Source organism: Panthera leo, chromosome E2 (assembly GCF_018350215.1).
Source record: "Panthera leo isolate Ple1 chromosome E2, P.leo_Ple1_pat1.1, whole genome shotgun sequence".
Taxonomy (NCBI): domain Eukaryota; kingdom Metazoa; phylum Chordata; class Mammalia; order Carnivora; family Felidae; genus Panthera; species Panthera leo.
The window spans coordinates 31,320,385-31,345,583 of NC_056693.1; the positions used below are offsets into that span (position 1 = coordinate 31,320,385).

Here is a 25,199-nt window from a genome sequence, read left to right on the forward strand (position 1 = left end):
AAACCCCAGCGCGTAAAATCTCATTACTGGAAACGCGCTTTGTGTTTCAGGGTAGGTATTCCCAAGGCGAAGGATGGCAGCGGTGAATGGGGAAGGGACTCACTAAAATACCTTAAATTGTCTCCGTTAAACATGTAGCATCCTTAGAGGTCAGGCGGAGCCGAAGCTCGAACAGCTGTACAACAAGCATCTGAGATTGTTTTTAATTGTGCCCCCTTTCTCCAACAGCAGTCATTCGTGTTTATATTGTCAAGAACCTTTCCACCGAGCACAAGTGCACCATACTTGAAGGTCAAATGCTTAACCCTTCTGCATGGTTACAATGAAAATGGACCCTTTTGTTTTCATTAATGCATACCCCGGCCGCGAATACGGGGCGAATGGGGGGCCTCACGCGTTCGCCCAGCTGAAGTAACTTATTGTCAGAGTGCCACAAAGAGCATATTTTTGTCTCCATGCAGCAGTTGCTTAGCCTTTCTTTGCCTGCGCGCCCAGCCCCAAGACAGTATGCCCATTTATCAATAGGCAGAATTTTTTGGGTACCATTTTGTTCCTTTGACCTGTGTTGCTTTTTACTGACCCGACCAAATTGCTTAAAAATTTTCCCCTTTCTGCTGTCAGCGTTTAAAGCTGCTTAATGTGTCTGAAGTGGTTCCCCACCCCCACTTTCTTTTTAACACTTCACATTCCTGTTTCCCCCAGCACCTGTTACTGTACGAACCATGAAATCACAAATGTTATGCGGCTCTTAGTGACCGATAATACTTTCTTAAATAGAAATAGAGGATCTGCCGACTCTGGGGCCATGTACAAAGGTAAGCAGGCAGCGGCACATGTGGTCATAGGTCCACGTCCGTTTATTTGTGGGGGCCGGTCAGGAAAGTGTGTTGGTGTCTTTATTTGCATGTCAGGCAAGAAATATTTCTTTCTCTGCTCCTGAAGAGTTAACTAAAAAACTCAAGGGGCCGGTTCGGCAAAACATTAAATATGAGCCTCAAACATGAAGGCTTCTTTGTTACCGAAACAAAAATGCCGCAGCAGGTGGTTGACTTGAACACAGGAGGGAGGAGGAAGCTCAGTTGTTGCCCATTTTTCTAACCCTTTCAGAACAGCCATTGTCTAAACCCCCAAGTTAAAGTGTTCCTGCTCTGTCTCACGGAGACCGTTCCAGCATGAAAGGCCTGTGCCCATCACTGGTTTTCTACAACGGTTTAATCTCTGGGTCTGGAATGTATAACCACTAAACAAGGCAAGAGAGGTAATTATCTCTAGAAGATGAGCCAATAATATCTGCCTATCAAAGCATAAGACCGTTCTGACTGCAGCGAGTTAGAGTTCAGCGGGAATTCGTGCCAACAGCAGTGGTGTTTTTGCAGGCTTTGGATTGTATTACTCCAAACAGAAATGTGGCTTTTGTTGCCCTTGGGGCCCTCAAAGCAACTTTGTGGTGACCGCCCTGGCTGCTTAAAGCTGAGGTTAAACTCTGCACAAGGTGTTGCACTGGGGGCAGAGCTTTTAAAAGAGATTAATTATTGAAGTGGGACCTGCTTGCTTTCCTTCCCGGGAAAAGAATGAACTGTAGTGAGAACTCTCGATCTCCAAGCACCCTAAGCAGGAGGTGGTGAAGGACAAAGACAGACCGCGGGCAGCTTTGCACCACTGTTCCTGGTGAAGGGCACCAAGTATCGCCTTCGTGTGTCAAGTCCCCCCGTGTTCTTGTTGAGGTCTCCTGGTTGTTTCTTTTGTTCCAAATCGCAGTTGGAATGATTGAGGCCAACGCATGCGGTAGTGTGATAGTTTTGTTTTATTAATTCCTGAGCCGTCTGGAGTTGAAAATCTTGTTTCTGTGAACTCCAGACACAAATTCTGTTAAACGCACCCATGCTCCTTTGGTGGCGTTCTCACTCTCATCGCTCATGTGAACACTGGATATCTTCCTAACTAGAAAGAAGCTACGTTTCTACTGCTTAAGCCACGCATTTAGGTCTAATGACCACTGCTCGCCAGTGGTACTAATCCTATCAACAGAATAGCATCTGAGAGTCTGGAGGACTTTTGTCACCTTCTGGATAATGCTAGCATTCAGAAGTTAGTGTTTCCATCTGCCACTCAGGTTCCTTTCATAGGTAACATTCATAAGTGTGAGAAAGGGCGAAAACCAGATCCTAAATGATACTGTCATTCCCCCCCCACCCCGCCCCCTTGGTTTGGGACATCATAGCTGGGAAAGAGCTGAGGTGTCCAGAGAGGATCTTGGTGGACAGATAGTTTGGTATCATTTGGTGGTTGTCTTGTGTATCACAAAATGATTCTGTTCCCTGTGACCTCAGGTGCCCTGTTCATATGTCCAAGGAGGACTCTGGACAATCAGGGAGTGAGCCGCTGTTGTTTCCACAGGTAGAGACCGTCTCTGAACCGCGGTCTGTTACTGAAATCATTGTCAAGAACCCAGCATCACTTTGGTTTTGCCGACCACCCTTCTTCTGCCACCCACTGTTAGTGAGATCCGGGGCCAGATATGAAAACACTTGGAACATAAGTTTGCTGATGATACCAACCAACCCTGTCAGGTCATTGGAAGGATTCAATGACGTGCTGTGTCCCCAGCTCACAGAAAGTGCTCTGTATATGATTAGTCATTACGTAGTCTGGTGGGTAAGAGAGTGAACTCTGCCGTCTGACTGCCTGGGTCTGAATCCTGGCCCCATCACTTACCAGTTGTGTGATTTCAGGCAAGTTAAGAAATGGCTTTGTGCCTTGATTTCCTTATCTATCAACTGAGATCATAATAAATAAAACCTGTTTCAGTGGATGCTTATGCAGATTTAACGAGGAATGTGGGGAAAGTGAACAGCAGAGCTTGGCACGTGATAGAGGTTCAGTAAGTGATAGTTTTTTAAAATTATTATTGTTATTAATACTTTTTGATTATATTTTTATAGCCACTGCAAAGTGTTTTTCTTTTTATAGTTACTATTAGTGCACTGGTAGGTGTGTACTTAAAGTGCTGATTTAATAGGCACTTAAGTGGGTCCTGAATGCTTATTTGGGAGCTATAGCCCAAAATTACCTGTGCGCGTGCGGGTGTGCATGTGTGTGTGTGCGTGTATGTGTGTGTGTTCATCTCCTCTGAGTAGATACGTGCCAGATAGCAAGTAGCGCTGGCATTGAGGACTTTGTAGACAGTCGTGTTTACAGAAAGCGTCCTAGGCAGGGACCGCATTTCTCTTAGGTAGATGTTATCAGAGGACAAGCACAGCAACTCTGCTCATGTGATTTTTCCCTGAATTATCTTTCCCTACCAGATTGCTACTTCATTTAGAGTTTAATAGTCACATTGTCAATAGCATGAGCTGCTTCATTATAGTGAGATGTAACTCCGACCTCAGGAACCTAAAGAAAAGTAAGATTTTTTTTTAAGGGTGGGCAGATGTATGTAGTGAAACTTACTAGGTCTTACAGGCCCTCCTTTTAGTTTTCGTTTTCTCAAAATGAAAAGGATAAGAGTACTTAGCTTGATGGGTGTTAAATGATAAGGTTATGACAGACAGTGAACAGGCCCATCTAGGAGGGCAGCTGTTTTGTGAATGACTCTTGTAAATCAAAATCAATTCTAAGGGCTATGTTGAATTCCACGGTTGTTTTGTGTAACCCCCTTGGTCACCCCAACCCTGTGTATATGTTTTATCTCCCTACTTAGATTGTAAGCGCCTAGCGGCCAGGTATGGTGACCTTGACTTCGTGGGTGTCCGCCAGATGGCAGAGACTCAAATTAGTTGACTTACTACATGGGCCTTTGCCCTTAGTAATTCCGCCCTGTGAGTTGAGTTTAGATGTGCCGGCCCTGGAGTTAGAACACCGGATTGCTAAGTCATAGCTCAACTCCTATACTGATTTTGATATCGAATGAGTTATTTAGTTTAGCTGAGCCTCAGATTCCTTATCTGCAACAATGTGGTTAATAACACTTGCCCTACCTGACTCACATGGTTTTTATGAGGATTAAGTGGGATAACATTCTGAAAGGACGTTACACCACCCAAGTCGGTTTACGTATACGTTAGCTTCCTTCACTGGAGCCGGGGGCCGGGGTTAGATTTGGCTCCGTTGCTCACTAACGGTGTGGAATTTGGCAAGTTGTGTAATAATCTTTCTGTAGCTCTGGTTTCTCATCTGCCAAACGGAGATGATGATACCTTTCTCTCACAGACTTCGTCTTAGGACTCGGTGATATGACGCGTGTGAGCGGTACCTAGCATGTCGTAAGAGCTGGATGATGTTAGCCGCCACGGCACATCACCGCCACCAGCAGCCAAGAAGGGATCCTAGTTAAAAGAGACTGACTTCTCTGGTGTAGACGCACGGTTAACATGAACGGAGGAAAGGGAGAAACAAAGACCTAGGTTAGTGTAAAAACAATGATCGAGTTTAGTAACTTTCCTGTGGCTCTCAGTGGGACTGGTACTCTAAGGTAGCTAATAACCCTTACTGCCTGCTCCCCGTGTGTCAGGCACGACTCTAAGGACCTTATGTGTAAAGACTGAATGCTGTGTGCCCTCAAGTAGACGTTAGAAACGCCCTCATTTTACAGATAAGAACACTGAGGTACGGAGAGGGTAAGTAACTTGCTCATGGCCAGCTCTGAGCCACTAAGGTATTCAGACCCCGGAGCTTGTGTTTGTGCTCCCCGTGGTAAAGCCCACAAGGACCAGAGAGAGACCTGGAATTTTCCCTTCACTGCAGCCAGGAGTAAGGAAGCCTGCCCATCTGCTTTGCTTGACTCTGAGTTCTGCAGCGCCCAGTTCCCAGCTCAGATGCTGTGACTTTCAGTGAAAAGGGCAGAGTGGGGTGTGTGTGTGTGTGTGTCTAAATTCTCGCACATTCTCAAGTCCTACATCTACATTTCCCTCTTACTTTGTGCCCGGTTTGATAAGTGTCCCCAAAGCATTGCCAGTGCTACATGCCTAAAACTGAAGTCTCCCCTTGTGGCGTTGGGGGTTATTGACCCTCTCGGGCCTTAGTCTCTTCATCTTTAAAATAAATGTGCCTTGGGGGCACCTGGATGGCTCAGTCAGTTAAGGGTCCGACTTCGGCGCAGGTCATGATCACGTGGTCCGTGAGTTCGAGCCCTGAGTCGGGCTCTGGGCTGACAGCTTCGGATTCTGTGTCTCCCTCTCTCTCTGCTCCTCCCCCACTCACACTCTTGTCTCTCTCTCTCCCCTTCAAGAAAATAAATAAACATTAAAAATAAAATAAAATAAAATAAAATAAAATAAAATAAAATAAAATAACGGTGCCTCCTTTTACGGTGACTGCTGGACTAAATGAGATAATGTTGATAAAATGCTTATCGTGCTGATACCTAGCACATAGTAGGCACTAAATAAATGTGCCTCTTGCTGGTACTGCCACTGCGAGAAGAGTGGTTCTCTAGGACTGGGGGGCGGTAGAAAGGTCCCCCCTGGACGCTCTGGCCTCACTTCCCAAGCAGTTAAAGTTTCCACTAGAGCTATGGTTTGGATGTTACTGAAAAGAGGGGATGGGCAGAAGGGGGGTGGGGGACAGATATATACAAAGGAGTGAATTATAACAAAGAGCCTTTTCTGCTTCACTTCTTGTGTAGAAAACATATGTTCAGTGATGCAGGCAGCAGTTGGGTTAAAGACACACTGTAGGGCTGCAGACAAAAGGCCTGTGCTCTTGCTGCATTCACAATGTTTCCAAACATATTCACTTGCCTCACTTGTTAGGGACTGGGCTGTCAGCTGGATCCTCTTGCAAGTGTGATTTCTTTTTCCCGTTCCCTTTTCAAAGGCCTCCCCTCCCCTTCCCCTCTCCCCCAATGTTTTACACTTCATATAATCCACTGTGCATGACAGACCACTTCAGCCTTTGTGCTACTGATGTCTGGGGGGAGGGGAGAGCTGGTCTGATGGAGATCTTGGGTAACTTCTCTCTCTCGCCTAAGGATGGGAAGCAGCTGAGCCACTTTTAGGGCAAACATCATCACCGGATCAGTTATTTGGTGCTCATAGTTTAAACCTTTATTTTTTTTTTTAATGGTTACTTATTTATGTTTTGAGAGAGAGAGAGAGAGCAGGGGAGGGGCAGAGAGAGACGGTGAGAGAGAGAATCCCACGCAGGCTCCTTGCTGTCAGCGCAGAGCCCGACCCGACGCAGGGCTTGAACTCATGAGCCTGGAGATCATGACCCGAGCTGAAATCAAGAGCCAGATGCCCACCCGACTGAGCCCCCCGGGTGCCCCTGCACTTTAAACCTTTGGATTTTCCTTACTGAAACTAGACAGCTAAAGCAGGGTTTATTTCCACGGATGAAATTTCAGCAAGATATTTTTCATATGTATTTCTTTTTATCTCCTATGGGTATGTAGTGTACTATAATACTATTGTAACATAATAGTAGGACATAGAATACTTTTGTGTCTAACCAATGAGAGCTTCCATTGCAGTGAACAGTCAGCTAGAAGTGTAAAGAATTAGCATGCCAGTCCTTCTGCCCCGGAAGTGTATTCCTCTCGGGCATTTCACCTTTCCAGCCTCAGTTTTCCCATCTGTAAAATAGGAATCACAGTATCATGGTGCCCCGCAGAGCATACCATAATACAGCAGAGTAAATATCTGTCACACGATGGTCAGCGAGAATGCCTTCACGTCTTCCTAGAAATCCTGTATTGTGTCTTCTTTGCTGCAAATAACTGAGTCCATTTCAGTGCCTCTGTTTCTTTTTTTCTTCCAAGCTCTCATGCTCTCTGCTTCATGATTCTGTTGACCAGCTGGGGTGCTCATCCTGGAAAGAACCGGCATATTCCGAGGAAGGAGAGGCAGCAGGGAGGCAGAGAAATTCCCGTTGGCGTGGAGCTCTAAATGGATCGTTGGTTCGCTTCAGCAGTAGAGACAGTTACAATCCTGCTAATGAATAGGCACTCGAGTGGCATTTCCCGTATACGCTGTCCTCCGGTGTGAGGATCGTTTCAGCACCTGAAAATCCTCAGACCTAAAACACTGTGTAAATATTTTCTAACGAAAAGTGCCAACAAAGCCATCCCCCTGCCAACACACGTCAGGACTGACAAAGGGAACTATGGATGGTATTACGGTTTTTAGTGCTGTCACTTGAAAATCCTTGAACGGAAAACGTCGTGGAAATGTAGATGTGTTCTCCTCAGACCGAAAATACCAGTCTGCAAAGATTTTAGTGACGGACAAAGCTCACAGGCCACCAGTCGCCTGAGGTGGCACCTTCCCCCTTTGCCTGGCGTGGAGTGTCAGCCAGGGCCAGCGGTAGAGCAACCGGAAAATAAATTGATACTTTTTTCCGCACATCGAAGGGATTCAGTTCCCAGAATGATGGGAAGGGGGGAGGGGAGGAGGGGAGGGTGATAAGAGTGTGTTCGTGAGGCTTTCCCCCCTAGTGTCGTGCTTTCGTTGTTTTCTGGCTTTTGAAGAAAGCTAGCGCTTCAGAAGCTAGACTGATTCCTGGGCTCTCTTGGTAAGAATAATTATGCTATTTCTTCCACCTCGGTGCGAATCAGCTTTGTTACATAGACCGCACGTGATAGTGACGAAGAGTAGACTCTACAGGAGCAGACGAATCTATTAAGCTACTTGGAAAACCAGGGGAAAAGAACAATGATTTTGTAAAGTCCATAAAGGTCAGAAAAAGGCTTTCAGTAAGTATGCAGAGACTAGAAATCAAATCCCATTTCCTATCATAAGAAGCCCGTTGTTTTAGCCACAGTAGTTAATGTACTGTACGTGAAAGATTTAAGACTAGTTGGAAAGCTTTGCTTCTGTTTTATTAGGCTGCTATTGAAAAGCCAACAGCATAACTTCGACTAGGTGCTTTGAGATTTCTTAATGGGCTGTCAGGGGCAAGACACCAGGGCTGTGCTATACTGGCTCTTTCCTGTACATTAAAACAACAGGGCCAAGCGATCACATACAGAAGTATGAATTACTTGATGCTTTCTCTGTTCCATATGGCCAGCCATGTCTTTGGCAATTAATCATGTACAAAATCAGTCGAGTGCTCTCTGAAGCATTGAAGTCAACATTTAGTTGTACCTGTGCCAGTGGGGGCAGCGGGGTTGCACGCGTAAAATAGCAGGATGAAGGGCCTGCTGGCGCCACGGCCCAAGCAGCTGGCTTCTATAAACAACGCTTTTTTTTTTTTTTTTTCCACTCTCCACCTTTCTCTCTCTCTCACCTTGCTTCTTTCCTTCTTTTCCTCTTTCTCCCTCCCTCCCTCCCTCCCTCCCTCCCTTTCTTTCTTTCCCCCCCTTCCTTGACATCTACATGGTTGGTTTTTCGCCATCACCTGGGACACCAGCATTGCCATCTGGAGCTCCGAGGTCCAGCTTCCAGGCAGGGCCCCAGCACCCCGTTATTTACATGCGTCTAGTAGGCTGTCTTTCCCTCCAGCAGCCTGGGCGTACCGGCAGTTACCTCCGCGACTGTCCCAAGAGTTCGTGCAGTGCCAGGCAGGCTGCTGGGGTTCCGCAGCTTTTAGTGCAACACGGGGGGGTGTGGTGATTTCTGTACTGATAGGAGGAGAAACACGGGAGGTCCTGTGAAAGTGCTTTGGGGGAAAAACTAAGTAATTAAGTGTTCAAATGCATGGCAATGGTGTTTTTGGATTTTTAAAAATTCATATCCATATCTTCTGGGACCTTTTTGTCCCCAAATCTTTTTTGCACAAAATGCTGCTGCTGCTGCTGCTGCTGCTGCTAGATTTCCGGCATTCACGGAGCAGTTTGTAAGTGCCAAGCATTGTGCAAAGTGCTTTAAAAGCAGATTGTCTTCACGTAATCTTCCCAAGAGCAGTTGGTGCTGTTATTAACATACACCTCTTCGCAGATGAGGAAACTGACCCAGGAAGCATTTTCCCGGAATTCCTTCCCCACAGGCATCCTTGATTAACTCTCCGTGAGCTCCCTTAGTTCAGTAGCACATGATGGGAAAAGGCTAACGTCTGTCTTACTAGCACATTTTTGAGGATCATTTGGTAAACTCTCTTGAAACACTCCATTCAAATCAAGTGGGTCTTTGGGATGAACTGAACCAAGCGTATCCGTAGGTGGGAATAAAAGGCTGCTTTGTGGGCAGACTCTTAGAGACTAACGCCTTTGTGCCTTCCGTTTGGGACAGCCTAGCCCATCTCCTGCTCTCCTGGGTGATCCCCACGTGAAGGGTGGGGGAGGGGAGGGGAGCGGTGGAGACAGCAGAGTGAAGTAACCCAGTGGACGTGGTGGCCAGCGCTGCCTCGGTGTTATCTCTGCAGCCGAGGTCATCCAGGATGTGTCTTCTCAAATTCAGGAAACAGGGGAAAGAAAGTTTTAACATTGTGTAAACATTAGCACCCCCAAAACCCTCCTGCTCCTGGAGAGGGAGATAAAGTAGGCAAAAAGGCCGAGAGGCGTGTTTATTTGTTCTGCCGGGCTGTGGATCCAAGCGTGCGGGGGATCTTTGGTGGTGCCCAGTCCGGTTTAGCAAATGCGAAGGCATCACTCAGCATTGAGCTCCCGAGGCCTCACAAAAGAGCCATCTTAAACTGACAATCAGTAAATGAAGGAAGACCTGAGATCGACCTTTCTTTGATGGGACTGAGGCTATCTCAGTGGGTTCTGTGCCTTTCTTCTTTAAAAAAAAAAAGGGGGGGGGGGAGAAAGAAAGGAAAAAAAAAGTGTTCCTGGACTTTTGAAGAGGGGAGCCCTGGTTGGGTTTTTTGACAGCCTGTGGCAATGTTGATGTGAGGAAATAGCTTTCCCAGCCGATAACATCTTAAACCAAGTTTCTTCACAAGTTGAACCTTTAGCCCTCATTATCAGTCCGAGCATATCTTTGCAATTTGTGTGTGCAGAGGGGAAATACAACCCTAACACGAGGCAGCTATGTATATAAAAAGTGTTAGGTAGGGCATTTTCCCCATAATGACAGCATTGCTTTTCTTTGCTTTTCTTTTCTTTTTTTTTTTTTTTTTTTTTTTTTTGGTGGTGGTGGTGAGGATTGGGAGATGGGAAGGTGGGAAAGGGGACGAAGTCCTGGCATCCTGGTATTTGTATGGCTTTTGAAATTGGAAGAAGAGCAGCCGACATTTTTCTTTTCTTTCTTCTTCTTCTTCTTCTTCTTCTTCTTCTTCTTCTTCTTCTTCTTTTTTTTTTAATGAACTGAGCAGAGGGATTACCAGGCACATTTGTGGAATGTCTCCAGTTTCTCTGCATTTCCTTAGACAGAGTTCTCTGATTTGCAAGAAGGAGAGATTAAATCTGAGTTTCAGAGTTAAAGGTCTATCTGAAGCTGTTACCCTGTATCAGAAAGGCACCAAAAGAATTTAAAGACTCCTATAGAATTATTAGTAGGAAGTAAGTGCCGTCATTCTCCTTTTAAATCTCCGCTGTGATTCCTGTCTTAAAACCTTGCATGCTATAAATACTGCATTTCGCACGTATGTCCATGCGTGCTTTCCTTGTGATGCCCCAGAATTAGGACATACGGAGAGTTGCCGCACGTAAAAACACATCCAGCGAGAATTAGGTGAATTGCTGAGTTTTAACTGAATAAATTCAGAATTGGGAGACTTTTCCCAAGAAACATGTTGAAACATAAGCCTATAAGTCGAGGCTTCTTAGTACCTTAGAGTTTTGGTTTTTCTTTTCTCAATTCTCAATCAGTCAACCTCTCTGGGTCTCCTTCCCTTCCTTCCTTCCTCCCTCCTTGTCCTCTCTGGTCGTGGGTTTTTCCCTTTGGCTTTACGCATAAAGCTTTGGGCCCGGGAGAAGCTGATAACACTGGGGGACTCTCAGAGTGGGTTGCCAGAGTCCCAAGTAGTTTTTGCTATTGTAACGGAGAAAGTGAGACTCCTCCCTTTGGCTTCTTAGGAGGGTCTGCAAAGATTACACGTGATCGTGGCATAACAAAGCTCTGCCCTTTTACATACATCCTGCCAGAGACGCATGGCCCTTCCACGGAGGCACCTAGGGATCGCACATGCGTATTTTTCTTGATGCTGTTGTTTAAAAGCAGTTTTTGCCACTCTTTTCTTAGAATTCGCACCAGGTGTAGTTTGCGTCAAACCAGACCACGTTTCCCAGATCGCTCTTGGGCTCGAATAGCACTCTGTGGCTTGATTGTTCGTCTTCTTTCCCAGACGTGCTCCGGCATGCCATTTGGTTTCATTTATTCAGCAGGCCTCTATGGGGAGTCTGTCTTCGTGACCTAGTGCCAAAGGAGGCACGTTGGAGGGTATTGAGAAGAGACGGGTGTGGACCCTCCCCGCTCTAACAGAGCCCACGCTCTGGAGGAGGAAACCTCTAATGAATAGGTGAATACAGTGGAGGATGACATAGTTTGCGAGATGTTCGGGAGTGGCACGGAAGCCGGGGTGATCAGCCCTCTGTCCTTTGGTGGAAGGATGTGGTTCATGGAAAACTTCACAGAGGAGGTGCTATCTGAGGGTGTTTCGTGAAGAGTCAGTAGTTACCGGTCAGTTGTGCAACAAGTAAATACACAGCGTGGAACAGCCACGTATTTTCAGGGAACTGAAATTAGCTTTAAATGGAATGGAAGAGGGGCGCCTGGGTGGCTCAGTTCGGTTAAGCATCCGACTTTGGCTCAGGCCATGATCTCGCGGTTTGTGGGTTCGAGCCCCGCGTGGGGCTCTGTGCGGACAGCTCAGAGCCTGGAGCCTGCTTCGGATTCGGTGTCTCCCTCTCTCTCCGCCCCTCCCCCCCTCACTCTCTGTCTCTCAAAAAATGAATAAACGTTAAAATTTTTTTAATGGAACGGAAGATGGCTGGAGATAAAATTTGAGAAGTGACCAGGATCTATGGTAAGAGGGGGTGCTGTTTTGTTTTTGTTGTTTTGGTCAGGTCGAGAATTCGGGCTTCTAAGAAATGTAAGCTTTTTGATCTCTCACATGCCAATAAGCGAAGTATATGTGAACAGAGCCGCTCTGGTTTAGGTGAGGATTTGGAGGCTGAAGCTCCTTGTTTCCTTTGACCCTGAGATAGCCCCCTAGTAGGAGGAAGATTCATGAGGGGGCGATTGACGTGGATGCCATGGTATGGTCCAGACAAAAGATGGGCCTGAACTCAGCCTGCAGCAGTGGGGAAGAGAGAATTCTGAGCCATATTGAACAGAGAGGAATGCCAGGATTTTTTATGGAAAGGAAGGGCGGGGGGGAGAATAGGATGAGCCCTAGCCATCTGGGTTGGGCGACTGAGTTGATGGTGATGTCATTCACCATTCTCAGGAAATACAGGAGCAAGCAAAAATACCTCACATGTGGACAAGTTGAGGCTGAGACTCCATGTTTGAAGTGTATCTTCAAGGAGAGATAGGCGGTCATGGGCTATATGGGGCTAGAGCCCAGTGGAGAGGTCTGCTTGAAGTCATCAGTCTATAGCAGAACCTTAATAGCCCCTAGAGGGGAGATCACCCGCAGAGAAAGCAAACAGAAGACATGGGATGAGAACCAAGGGTCTTTTCCTGGGTGGGCAACAATTGAGCGTCTTGAGGGTCCCACAGTGAGGAACCCACATAGGAGTCAAAACAAGATCAGGACACGTAATGGGTGGCGGCCTGAGAAGAGAAAGGTGTCACGTAGAACCTGGACTGAGTCTAAAAGTAAAACCCACGATCAGAGGGTAGAGATTCTCTACCCCTAGGGAGATTCGAAATGGTATGCCTCGGGCCCCGGGTAGAGCCTTCTGGTGGTCGCGATTGCTCGGTGGTTGCCTGATTTCCTTTGCAAGATTTTCATTTTCGGTCGTAGACTCTTTCAGGAATGTTGTTGCTAACACGGCACAACCTAGCACGAGTTTGATTCATGAGCTCTAAACAAAACCCATCATCATGGCATATATCCTGGGCACCTCCTCCGCACAAGAACCCGTGGAGAAGTTCTGATGTCATCTCCGGTTGGCAGCCGGGGTGGGGGTGGGGAGGCCCACAGCTAGGATTTGAACAGCTGGCAGCCTTAAGAATATTCTTCGTCTTTTTCTGATAGGCCAGCATGTCCATCAATTTCCGTTGAAAGAGAGTTGCTAATGAAATGAAATTCAGCCCCCCCAGAGCATGATTTCTAAACCTGTGGTTTGCTTGCCCTCTATTTTGAGGAGAGGGGAGGGAGACTGTGTTTTTGGTAATAGGAGACTATTTAAAAATCGGTACTTGTTTGAAGAGAGCGCTGCCGTGTTACTACGGATGGGAAAATGGGCTATTAACGTTTCCCGCATAAAGTCAACCCTTGAGGAGCCAACACTAAGTATAAGGAGAAAAATATCACTGTTAATTCTTGTCAAAAGAATGCTCTTTGACACTCTGAAATTAACTTTTATGTAATGAATTCTTTTCACTCCAGATTTTATGAAATGCTGTATTTTAGGGTCCGAATGCTCTATCTAAATTCTCCCATCCTTTTCCAATATCTTGGGAAGATTTTTTTTTTTTGGTAACAGAATCTGGTTCGTAGTCTAGCTCTATTTCTTTATATTTTTACTAACTGCTTACTCAGATGTATTTATGACACTTGTTATCTACGTTCTTTCTTGTCCCCAAATGATGATGAAAATGAAATGAATTTTGACAATTAAATTTTATAAGCTTTTCATATGATGAAATCGACTTTGGGGGCTATGCAGGTCTGTGAGTTTTAATGTACGTATGAACTCATGTCACCACCACCAGTCGGGATACAGAATAGCTCCCTCATCCCCAAAACTGCCTTAGGCTGCCGCTTTGTAACCAACTCTCCCCCATCCTAATCCTTGGCAACCACTAATTTGTTCTCTGTCCTTGTAATGTGCCTTTTCCAGAAAGTTAAATAAATGGGAGTCACACAGTGTTGAATCTTTGGAGACTGGCCTCTTGCACTCAGTAAAATGGCTTTGAGATTCAGACAAGTGGCTGCATCTGTCGGTTGGTTGTCCTTTTTTACTGCAGAGCAGTATTCCACTGTATGGATGTACCACAGCCTGTGCCAGAATGGCAGTGTTTTGCATTCCCGCTAGCAGTGTGCAAACTTTTAAAAACTTGAATGCTGTTTTAAATGCTCTGGGGTTGACGTTGGCAAATCGTGTTTCACAGTTCCTTGGGGTTTTGAAGAGATGATGCCCCATGACAAAGGGAGGGCTTCTAGGTCTTCCATAGCAGCCTCAAAGAGAACTGATCCAGTTTTGCTTTGTTTATGTATTGAGTTCCATGGAAAAATACATCTGGGGAGAAAAGAGATCTGTCTGTGGAGTGTTGGAAAACCATTGTAGCAGGGTGGTGCGTCCAGAGCTTGGGATGTGGATCGTGGGTGTTTCCGGGGGTGGGGGACGCTAGGGGGCGCTCCAGGACTCTGCACATAGTGGGGACTGCACTGGGAGAAAGTGGACTCCCTCTTCAGCTCCTTTTCAGTCCATGCGCTTGGGTCAGGCGGTCTCCACATCGTTAACATTCACTCGTTAATGACGTCATTTACGGCTCAGAGCCTTCAGCAAAGCAACTTCTATCTAGAATGAAATCAACATGTGGCTTTGTTTTTAATATGTTCTTTTTATGGTTATCTGTTCATTGATGCCGAGTACCACAGGTTTTCCATGTTTCTTTTGAAGCGAATTTATTTTGTACTTTAAAGTACGGGTCATTGGAAATAAAAATACCAAATATTGTGTACCTTACACTCAAACGTGGCGAGAATCATGGGACTGTGCTAGGATGGCTGAATTTTGGGGAGACTCTACACTGGGGGGGGTGCTATTTATTTAAATAGACCTTGAAGTGAATCCCTTTGTCAAGTGAAGAGAGCTCCTTGGTAAAGCACATAACTGTCTCTTAATTTATTTGATGAGTTTATAAGTTTATATAATAGTAAAGCCTTAAAAGACAGCCTTCTCCTGCTCTTTGTTTTTGCAGTACTTGTTTTCAAGCTCCTTCTTTATTTCCCGACTTGACAAATATTTATTAAAAATCATTAGACAAGCACTGGGGTGAAGTAGTGAAGTAAACAGACAGGGTCCAGCCCCCGTGAAACTTATTTTCTTAAATCCTTCCTCCTTTCGCCTCTTAGATGCTGATCAGGGAAAACAAGGGCTTCTGGATAAAATTTAAATGACACAAAAGGCAAAGAAGAGATAAATGACTTTTTAAAAAAGTTATTTGAATGCAGTCACATAGAAGATTAATTTTATTTTATTTATGTCTTTGGAGTCAAGTTAGATGTGTACCTTGTCTTCTGTTTGAAACATTTTGCTTATTACTTTGGTAAAATAATATGGATCTGCAGACATAATGATAAGCTTGGGGACTCTTTGAGGTTCCTTCCAACTTTAAGTATACGAGGTGGGGCAGCACAACCAAGAAGGAATGCTGTTTTCAGAATACCCACCGATGCCAGGACGTCTCTGAAATTAGACATCTTTTACATCAGAGGCCACAAATTAGCAGCTGAGTTCCATACAGCTGTTGGCATTTCTTGTTTGGCCACACGGCATTTAAAAAGTCAAAAGAAAGGGGACGCCTGGATGGCTCAGTCAGTTGAGCGTCCGACTTTGGCTCAGGTCATGATCTTGCGGTTCGTGACTTCGAGCCCCGCGTCAGGCTCTGTGCTGACAGCTCAGAGCCTGGAGCCTGCTTCGGAGTCTACGTCTCTCTTTTTCTCTCTGCCTCTTCCCCGCTCATGCTCTGTTTCTCTCTCTCTCTCAAAAATAAACAAACATTAAAAAAAGATTTAATAAAAATAAATAAATAAATAAATAAATAAATAAATAAATAAATAAAAAGTTAAAAAAAAAAGTTTCCAACACTTAAAAATCAGAAGCTTTCACATTAAAAAAAATCAAAACAGATTTCTCATTTTGAAAATTCCTGCGTCTGGCACCACGGCAACAGCCTCTCTGAATGGGCGAGTTGGCTGTTGCTGAAAAGGGACTGCCCTTTTGCACAGAGCATATGCTCTCGTCAGGTAATCTTGTTTAATTCATTCACGTTACCTCTCTGACTCTGGTAGGTATTTGAATTTGCAGCTCCTGCTTTAGCCACTTGGAGCCTGGGCTTCATGTAGGAGAAGCGCCTAGTAAAAATGAGCATTTCTCCCTGTGCCCAAAGGCTGAAATTGTCATTGCCCTCAACGCTCACAGAGTTGCCAACTGGGTATATCATCTGATGTTGTAGATGTAACTCTGGACCCAGGAGGCCGAGATCAGGGTCGTTTTCGTGGCGAGGGCTAGTCACGTGATCTTGGATCCTTTAACAGTGGAGTTACTCGCTCCTGTCTTATCTGTGTGTATCCGTGAGGCTTTTTGATTGTAAGCAACAGAAACGGATTCTGGTGAATTTGAGCAAAATGGAACTTGGCTGAAAGGAGAGTGGATAACTCAAGGTCTCGAAAGAAGAACAATGATCTCTACTCAGAAAGTTCAGGAAACCAGGAATACTTTGAGGACCATGGGTGGTAGGAACTAAGGAAATTGATAAACCGCCTCCAAATTTTTCCCCTCTCTTTGTCCTCCTTCTTAAGTGTCTGAAGTCCCGGAAAAGCGAACCAGGTTGGCCTGGGCCACATCCTTCATGGGAGAGAGTGGCACACTTTCACTGGCAAGTCCCTCTAAGACTGCATGCAGTAAAAGACTTCCCCAAGAGAAGATTTGTGTTGTCACAGGAAAAGGGGGACCGGGCCCGGAGAGAAGGCAACCACACAACAAATGTTCACTACACCTCTTCCCAAGGTTGTCAGAAGGCATTCAGTACACGCTGAATCGTGTACAGTGAATCGCTGTAGACCAACAAGGAAGTGGTATTTCAAGTTACAGGACAAAACCGTGAGCATGCTTTCTAAGCAAATGAAGGCATTGGCATCAGTTAGATAGGGAATATGCACGGAGAGACTAGTACAAAGAAGGTCAAAGTCTCATTCCTTTTAGCGGTTGCTTTGGTTACAACATCTCCAAAGAAGCCACACTAACTTTAAATGAAAAACATTTATAAATTCTCAAGATTTCTACTCCAGTTACGTGAAGATAAGTACGTGTGATGAAAAATTCTCTCATTAAAACTCACCAGGCATTCGCTCACTCAGATTTCAGGTGCCAGTAGAATACTCTTTTGTTTTCTTAATTGTTTTCTATAATGTTACATGAGTTTGCATGTTTAAAATACACGCATATAAAACCGGCATACAGGAGTGAGTTGTAGATCAAATTGAAGCAACACTTTCAAATTGGAGTTTTGATGTCATGCCCCTTCTTAGAAGGATGTGCCAAGGCTTCAAATATTTCTTTTATGTTTTTTAATTTTTTTTTAATGTTTATTTTTGAGAGAGAAGCAGAGGATGAGTGGGATGGGGGGCCAGAGAGAGAGGGAGACACTGAATCCGAAGGAGGCTCCAGGCTCCGAGCTATCAGCACAGAGCCCGACGCAGGGCTCAAACCCACAAACCATGAGATCATGACCTGAGCCAAAGTCAGATGCTCAACTGACTGAGCCACCCAGGAGCCCTGGACTTCAACTATTTCCAAAAGCAACACCCAACATTTCTAACACTAGGTAGAGGCTTGAGTGTTTTTCTACTCACCTGTGAGCCTAATTTCTTTTAAGGGCCATAGCCATGACTGTAGAATAAACGATTCTTCCTCAAATTATAAGTCTGCTGTGCCCAAGAGTCCCTGTACACAGTATTTGAAACATGTAGTGGATTTTTAAAGCTGGAAAGATTCATCGAGAATGAATTTGATTTTTGTGCTTTTATTGTTTCTTTCTTTGCAAGATCTTGATTTGCAGCAAGCGAGGAAAACGAGTGAACCAGAAAAAAAAAAAAGAAGAAAAGAAAAATTTGCTGGCATGGCTGGAAATAGAAATTAATGATTCAAATACGAGTGGCAGTGCAGAAATCCTCAGCTGGGTGGCAGGAAACAGAGAGCGAAAGTCAGAGTCAGAGACTGCTCTTTTTTAAAAGGCAAAACAAACAACTCACAGTGAAGTGTACGTGAAAATCATTTCTAATAATAGCTCATGGGAGGCCGTTCCCAGGAAAAAGACCTTTGGTGCACTGAGGAAATTGAGTGAGAACACACAGTATCTCAATGTGTTACTTAAGGCAATGGGGCTTTTGGAGTTTACCTTATGTGCTTGGTACATTGATTAAATACAAAATATACGCTGGCCATTTTTGACCATCATTTACTGTATTGATTTGTTAGCAGGGGGACTGTAATAAAAAAGCCATTGATTTACTGTCCTTATTTGCTTATGGGCTTTTTTTTTTATTATTAATTTTTCACTTTTCCTCTTTTTTGGACCATTTCTTCTAGACAAATGCTGTGCTTCGTGAAGTTAGAAGAGAGGGGGTCCCCGTGGAACAAAGGAATGAAATCTTGACTGCTATCCTTGCCTTGCTCACCAGCCGCCAGAATCTGAGGAGGGAGTGGCATGCCAGGTCAGTTCTGCTTCTGAAATGGGATTTGTGGCCCCTGAAAACCAAGAGCTGTGTTTGGCTAAGCCCTTCCTTCTACCACTGGCCTCATCCCTGTCATTTGGGGAGCCATGAACCATAAGCAAGGTGCAGATGCTTTCAGCCAAAGTTAGCTCTCCCGTACATGGTACCTACATTAATTGGTTATGAGCCATGATGTCATCTGTAGGTATATATCATTTATCCCTGAGTGCAACATTTAGCATAAATGTTTGCATCTTGAGCGTAATATAATAGCGGTGCCTGCTGCTGAATAGAAGCACCCTTTTAATCAACAGTCTAAAAGACCAACATTGCGGTTTAGCACTGGGAAATTCACACAGTGCTCTCACATCACTCCGTGAGAGGCAGATTGCTTGAAAGTGGTCTGTTTATCAACCCCAGTTTTAGGATTGGCCAAGTAGGAATTGCGGTGGCTTCAACCTACTTTCTTTGCCCGTGGACCTACCTTTGGGTTAGAAAGCAGTTACCGGGAGAAAGTTCCTACACATTATCAGTTTTTACAGAACTGATGCTTGCATACCACAGACTCTACTATCCTGCTCTTTGAAAAAGTCTTGATGGGTGGAAGGCTGGAACCAGTTCCCCAAATGTCGGGGTTACCCTTTTAGATCTGCAGTTGGTAAAAATGGTTGGCTTATCGTCTGTCTCTCAGCAATAGAGAGAGGAATCCGGGAGATCATGCTGTATTTTTGTCTCGGAGTCTTATTTGATACTGAAAAATCCTATGTGCCTGGGAGTTCTCCAAATGAGTCCATGCAACAGAATTTGTAATAATTTATGGCTTTACTAGTAGCAGTTATCGTAAAAATAGGTTTGTCTGAACAACGCTGCAGATGAGCACTTTCCAAGAAAGGAGACAGTAAAGACCGTGAACTGTCCATCTCAGCTGTTGGAAAGCTGTTCCCCAAGTACGTGCATTCTCTCTAAATTCACACTTGCGCGAAAACAATAATTTTAAAATTCGCCCTGTTATTCTCCCTCTCCTCTCTCTTTTGTAGTATGGTCTGATAAGAGTAAACGACAGTTTCAGCAACAGTAATTAAATGATCTCCAATTTAACTCTGCTTGTACTCCACTTTAAGCACATATATTCATTAAAGCATGCATATTTTATTAAATACTGGAATATCCATGCAGGGACATCTGAGCTGTGTTTCCCTGTTTAGCCTTATATACATTTCCCCCCTCCCTGGTGATTCTTACTAAATAGGAAAGAAAGAAAAGAAAAGAGAAAGAAAGAAGGAAAGAAAGGGAAGGAAGGAAGGAAGGAAAGAAAGAGAAAGAAAGAAAGAAAGAAAGAAAGAAAGAAAGAAAGAAAGAAAGAAAGAAAGAAAGAAAGAAAGAAAGAAAAAGAATTTCCCTGTAACCTCTCTCCCACCCCCACCCCCCCTCTATCCCTCCAAAGACAGCACAGCTCCGAGACCAAATGTTGAGGCTGGATGTCTTCTGCTGAGTGCATTCGGTTTGTTAACAATAATTTCCTAGTACACCAAATCATCAGACAACAAGGCCAAGATGGCCTGTTTAAGAGGAGTCTGGTTTCAGCATTTCTGGCCCTTACTGCTAACAGTTTAATCAGGAGCTGGAGCCAGTGTTGAAGTTGATGTAGTCTAGCATCTGAAACAAAAATTCTCAAGTCCTTTGTGGTAGGGGAGGAGAAAAGAAAGAGCTTAGTGGCTGACACTGTGCAGACCTCCTTCAAACTAAACACCTGAAAGAAAATTTCAAGAGGGTCACGTCTTGAGAGCTCAGAAGGAAAAGTGTCTTCAGAGTATTAAATAACCATAATCCTTCCCCCCCCACCCCTTCTCCGCCCCCATTTGATGTTTCCCATCCCAGTGACCTATCTAAAAGACTCATCCATATGATCTGTATAAACAGACTGTTACCATACGCCTCTCTTTTCCTCATCAAAGCTTCCTCTGGCCGTCTGGAATCAGGCACTGCCCTGAGTCGCCATCAGGCCGGTGATGGTGAAAGTCACAGAGCATCCACTGCCGTGCTAACCGAGCCGGCTGGGTCGTAGACATCGGCCCATTGTGTACTTTGGAATTACACGAGGAAAAATGCACTTTGACAGAAAAGAATTAGCGCTTGCCAAAGGCCAGGCAATAGGTTACCGTATTTTGCTTTCATCAAAGCTATCAGGGGATCAGTGAGATTAGATAATAGAAATTTTTTCCTCCGAAAGTTAAATACAGATGACTCTAATTACCTTATATTGCACGTTAGAGAATGCGTGATGAATAGTACAACTTCCAAGAAATGTAGATCGGCGACGACGCTACAGCTGGCAATGAGTTTAGGAGAGGTCTATTGTAATAAAGGTTCCCCCCCCTTCGCCGCCGCACCCCCCCTCCCCCCCCCCGCCCCCACCTTCCGCTGGTTCCTTTGCAATAATGATATTAGGAAGAATATTTTTAAGCAGAACCTGTAACTAGGTTTTAAAATATTTGTATCTCTCCCCGGCCAGGAGCCGAGCCATTGTTTGGGACTCCCTGAAGTCTCTTAAACTGAAAGCATATGTTCCCCGTGATTTAGCTTTTTGAGGAAAAGTGTCAATTCTGCATGACTCGGGGTAACCGAGTTTGTCACAGTGTCATACAACCCTGCGATTCCAGAGGCACATCTGAATGCTGCGGGTTTCCTTCCCGAAGCTTGGTAATCCCATAAACAACCCTCTCCAAATAGGCTTATTAGGGCTGTCTGCTCACTTCCCCCGAGCTGAATGATCCAAAGTACATCAGGAGAAGCTGTGTGAATGCAGGGTAAGTGTTAACAGAAGCGGTACAGAATTTCTGAAGATTTGGCTTTGTTTATACAGTCCACTCTGCCTGATGGACAGCTTGTTATAGCTTTTAAAGAACTGGGCAAGCCCTCTGATCTGACCCCTTCTTGACCTCCGCAGCCCAAAGGTCGGTCTGCAGCTAATAAACTCTGAGGTTCTTAGGGTCTACTGTAGGAAAAGGCAGGAAAAGAGCAGCTGCAGGGACTGGGTGTCCCAGGATAGGCTGCTTTCGGGTCACTCTCTGATAATGAAAATGATTACCAAATTATATGGAAGTTTAACCGCAATAGTGAGTGAGGGGAGGGTGGAGCCCCGCGTATTAGGTTTGATAAATGAACTGTGAAGGGGCCCATCTGGCTCTCAACATCTTTTCTCCCCCTCTTTCCCTACCAAGGGGAAACATTTTAAAATAACAGCAGTACATATAGACTCAATGACCCATGCAAGGAGCTGGAATGGATTAAGATTTAATGGTGACAGTGGAAGAAATTATCATTTGAAAAGTGCGCTGAAGAAAAGGTACAGTTCCGTGTCCGTGCCCGGCTTGTTTTTCTAAATAAAATATAGCAAAAAATCAGTGCCTTTGTTTATGTTCCGCAAATCCCCAGCGCCTTTCCTAGACTGGTGAGAATTTTGAGGGCATGCTTACTGTGGAGTAATTATCTGTAAGTCCGCTGAAGGAAAGGAATGGGCTTCCTTTGCCTTGAACATGTCGGAATGAGAATCAGATATTTTATTTCAGCTTGCTTGCTCAGTTGAGAGGACGTGCGTCAATCAGGTGTTAGAGCAAACATCCTCAAAAAAAAAAAAAAATTGTGATCCACTTCAGCCTCTGGCCACTGAATGTTACGCATTTTTGGATGCTGAATATACTTGTGGCTCTCCCACACTGTTTTGTTGTTACCACAACTTTGCAGGTTTTGTTTTGTTTTGTTTTTCTGTAAAAGGAAGCGGAAATCGCGTAACGTTAATTGAGTAGATAGGTATGTTCCTTTCTTGATTCCTCTTTCTAAGAACCATCAAAGCGATGCTAATTATTGCCAATAATGGGCGTGTCACACGTATGTTCTCTTACTGTGAATTGATCAGAATAATCTACTTAAAGCTGTCTCCCAACTCCCTGTGAACATAGAATGTCCCGGTTTCCGGCCAGTGACGTTGGGGTGCGCAAAGCTCCGTGCTCTCGTTCAGAGACAGCGGACCCAGCCTGTGACTCTGTGTTCTGAGAAAAGAATGAATTTATTTCGTCATCATTTTTGTATGTTTTGTATACCTGCCGTGCACAGAATATTGCCTGAGCTGCTGTGCAGGAGGGAACGTGTTCGGCAGCCAGTTTAAGAATGGACCCGGGGATGAGGTTCTAGCAGGTTCCCAGAAAGGGGCCGTGAAAAGGATGGTGGTAGAGCCGTCGATACCGCAACGGAGGGGCAAGTCGGCTCTGACCCACTCAGGAGAGTATTTCACGGTAGATGTCTTTGAAGACTAGCATTGCTGTTCTGTTGAAAAAACTCCTCTTATGTTGAACGACACGGCCTACGTATACAAGTCTCACCCAGACAATAATTATATTGAAAATAGAAACCCAAAGCTTCTAAACATTATCCAAATCAGTGTGTCCCATCTTAGGTTTGACTCGTCTGTGGGGATTCATAGTAAGCCAAGAGCTAGGTGAAGGCTAACACAGGGAGGTGAGGAACACTTGCAGAATTAACTGTGCTTCCTAACTTTGAAACAGTGCCTTTACATTTTTGCTGAGTAAGATGCAAAGACAAAAACACATAAGACGAGAGCCAGGCCATTAGGGTTTTGTTTTTTTTTTTCCAACTGAGATATAATTCACAAGATATAAAATTTCACGTGAACGTAAAATTAATCATTTTGAAGTGTACAATTAGGTGGGGGTTTTTTTTGTTTTGTTTTTTTTTTTGTTTTTTTTTTTAGTATATTCACAAGATTGTGCAGCCATCACCATTATCCAATTCCAGAGCATTTCCATTATGAATGAACCCCTGGGCCTGTTAACAGCCACTCTCAATTCCCCCTTCTCCCCGAAGTCCCTGGCAATCATTAACCTACTCTCTGTCTCTGTGGATTTGCCTGTTGCCGACATTTCATGTAAATGGAGTCCTACAATATGTGGCCTTTCGTATCTGGCTTCTTTCACTTAGCATAATGCTTTCAAAGTTGATCCATGTTGTACCGTATCAGTACCTGTTCCTGTTTATTGCCAAGTAATATTCCACCACATGGAGAGACCCCATTTTGTCTTTCCATTCATCGGTTGGTGGACACTTGGGTTGTTTCCACACTGCTTGGCAGCCCTGAATAACACTGCTGTGTACATTTCTGTGCGGGTTTTTGAGTGGCGTCTTTTCTGTTCCACTGAGTGTTCCATTGAGTGTAAATCCAGGAATAGCACGGCCAAGTTGTACAGTAACTCTGTGTTTGACTTTTTGGGGAATTGCCAGACTGGTTTCCACATCTGCTGCATCATTATATATTCCTGTGGCTTTTCCACAACCTCACCAACATTTCTTTTCCTTTTTTTTTTTTTTTTTTTTTTTATATTGTAGATATCCTGGTGCTGTGGTCGTGGTTTTGATTTCCATTTCCCTGATGATGCATGATGCAGAACATCTTTTCATGTGCTTAAGACCATTAAGTTTTTATTAGGAGATTTAAACACATGGCTAACTTAAGCACTTACCCCCCTCAAATGGGAGAGAACTCACGAGCCCATGAGGGGTGTTTGGCTTATTGCAGGAACGGAGTGCCACTGTGAAGCTGGCATGAGAATACGCTTGTGTCTATTTCCCCATTCCCGTGGGTAGGGCTTTGTTTATCTGCCTGTGGCCCAGCTTCTGTGTTTTGGGAGATCCCCTACTTAGTCCTTAGCCCATTCTCTTACATTTCTTTCCTTACAGCTTCGCTGAGCATTGCACACCAGGTAGGAATGTAACCTGATGAACTAGAAGCTCTGTCTCCTTAGAGCGCCTCCATTCTGGGCTCAAACGGGACTTTCCGCGGTCCCACAGTAGACGACTTCATTTGGGTCCAAGGAGCCTTAAGATGGTGCTGAGAGCAGTTTTAAAAATGTTTATGGCAGTTTCTTAGAAAAGCTTTTAGAACCAGTTTCTCCCAGTTAAAATGAGCTCTCTGGATCGAGATGGCTCCCTATACATGTCTTCCCCGTATTGGGCTTTGCCAGCTCATGCTATTGCCAAGTTAGCCCTTTTTCTGGACAAGAGAACCATCTTACTGTTGACCGCCTTCCATTCGCCGTAACTGTCACCATCACCACCTACCTCCAGGACGGATCCACTCTGGACATCTTCTTAGGGCTCCAAGATCTCGTAGTTCTAACCTTTTCTAAGCCAGTCAGCTTCAGAACTCTGATCTGGGTGCAACAAATAAACTAGTTTGTGTCAGTTACTTCTGTGGACCAGCGCTAGTCCTAAGACAAGCATGTTGAGGTTTTCTCCGTGGATATGTGGTCTCTGCTTTTGCCTCCTGGCGGGCCTGGATTAGATGCAGAACCAACGAGTTGGCCCAGTCCAGTTTAGCAACGAACTCTTATTTACTGAATGTTTGTTATGTGCAAATAACTCTGCGAAGTGCCGTGGGAAATACGAAGAGGAGTCCCGTAGAGTTTCAGTTTTGAAATAATGGATAGCTTCATGCGGGGGAGGGCAGGTTAGTAGGAACACCATCTCGTGCAGATTTTCCTTCTTTCGTCGCGGGATCCGGGAAGATGACTTAGCCATGGACTCTGCTGCAAGGCCACGTCCAGTTTGGGGGAAGCTTATGGAAAGGAATCACCTGACATGTACCATATAATTACTTGACTCTGTGTTTACATTTTGCTTCTGCTGCCGGAATGTGAACTTCATGAGGGCAGGGGATCTGCCTGTTCACCAGCTGTAAAACCTGCCGCCCG

General features: G+C 44.8%; 1 protein-coding gene across 5 annotated transcripts in view; it reads left to right on the forward strand.

Moving 5' to 3' along the window:
* FTO (FTO alpha-ketoglutarate dependent dioxygenase) overlaps positions 1–25,199 on the forward strand; it is a 389,506-nt gene that overhangs the window by 214,674 nt on the left and 149,633 nt on the right. For 4 of the 5 annotated variants that reach the window (XM_042918172.1, XM_042918177.1, XM_042918175.1 and 1 more), the window contains exon 8: positions 18,311–18,435. In XM_042918172.1, coding sequence (XP_042774106.1) covers positions 18,311–18,435 — 125 coding nt within the window. Of the gene's footprint in view, positions 1–6,757; positions 7,309–18,310; positions 18,436–25,199 lie in introns of those variants that run through there. The other variant, XM_042918173.1, reaches the window with a different exon arrangement.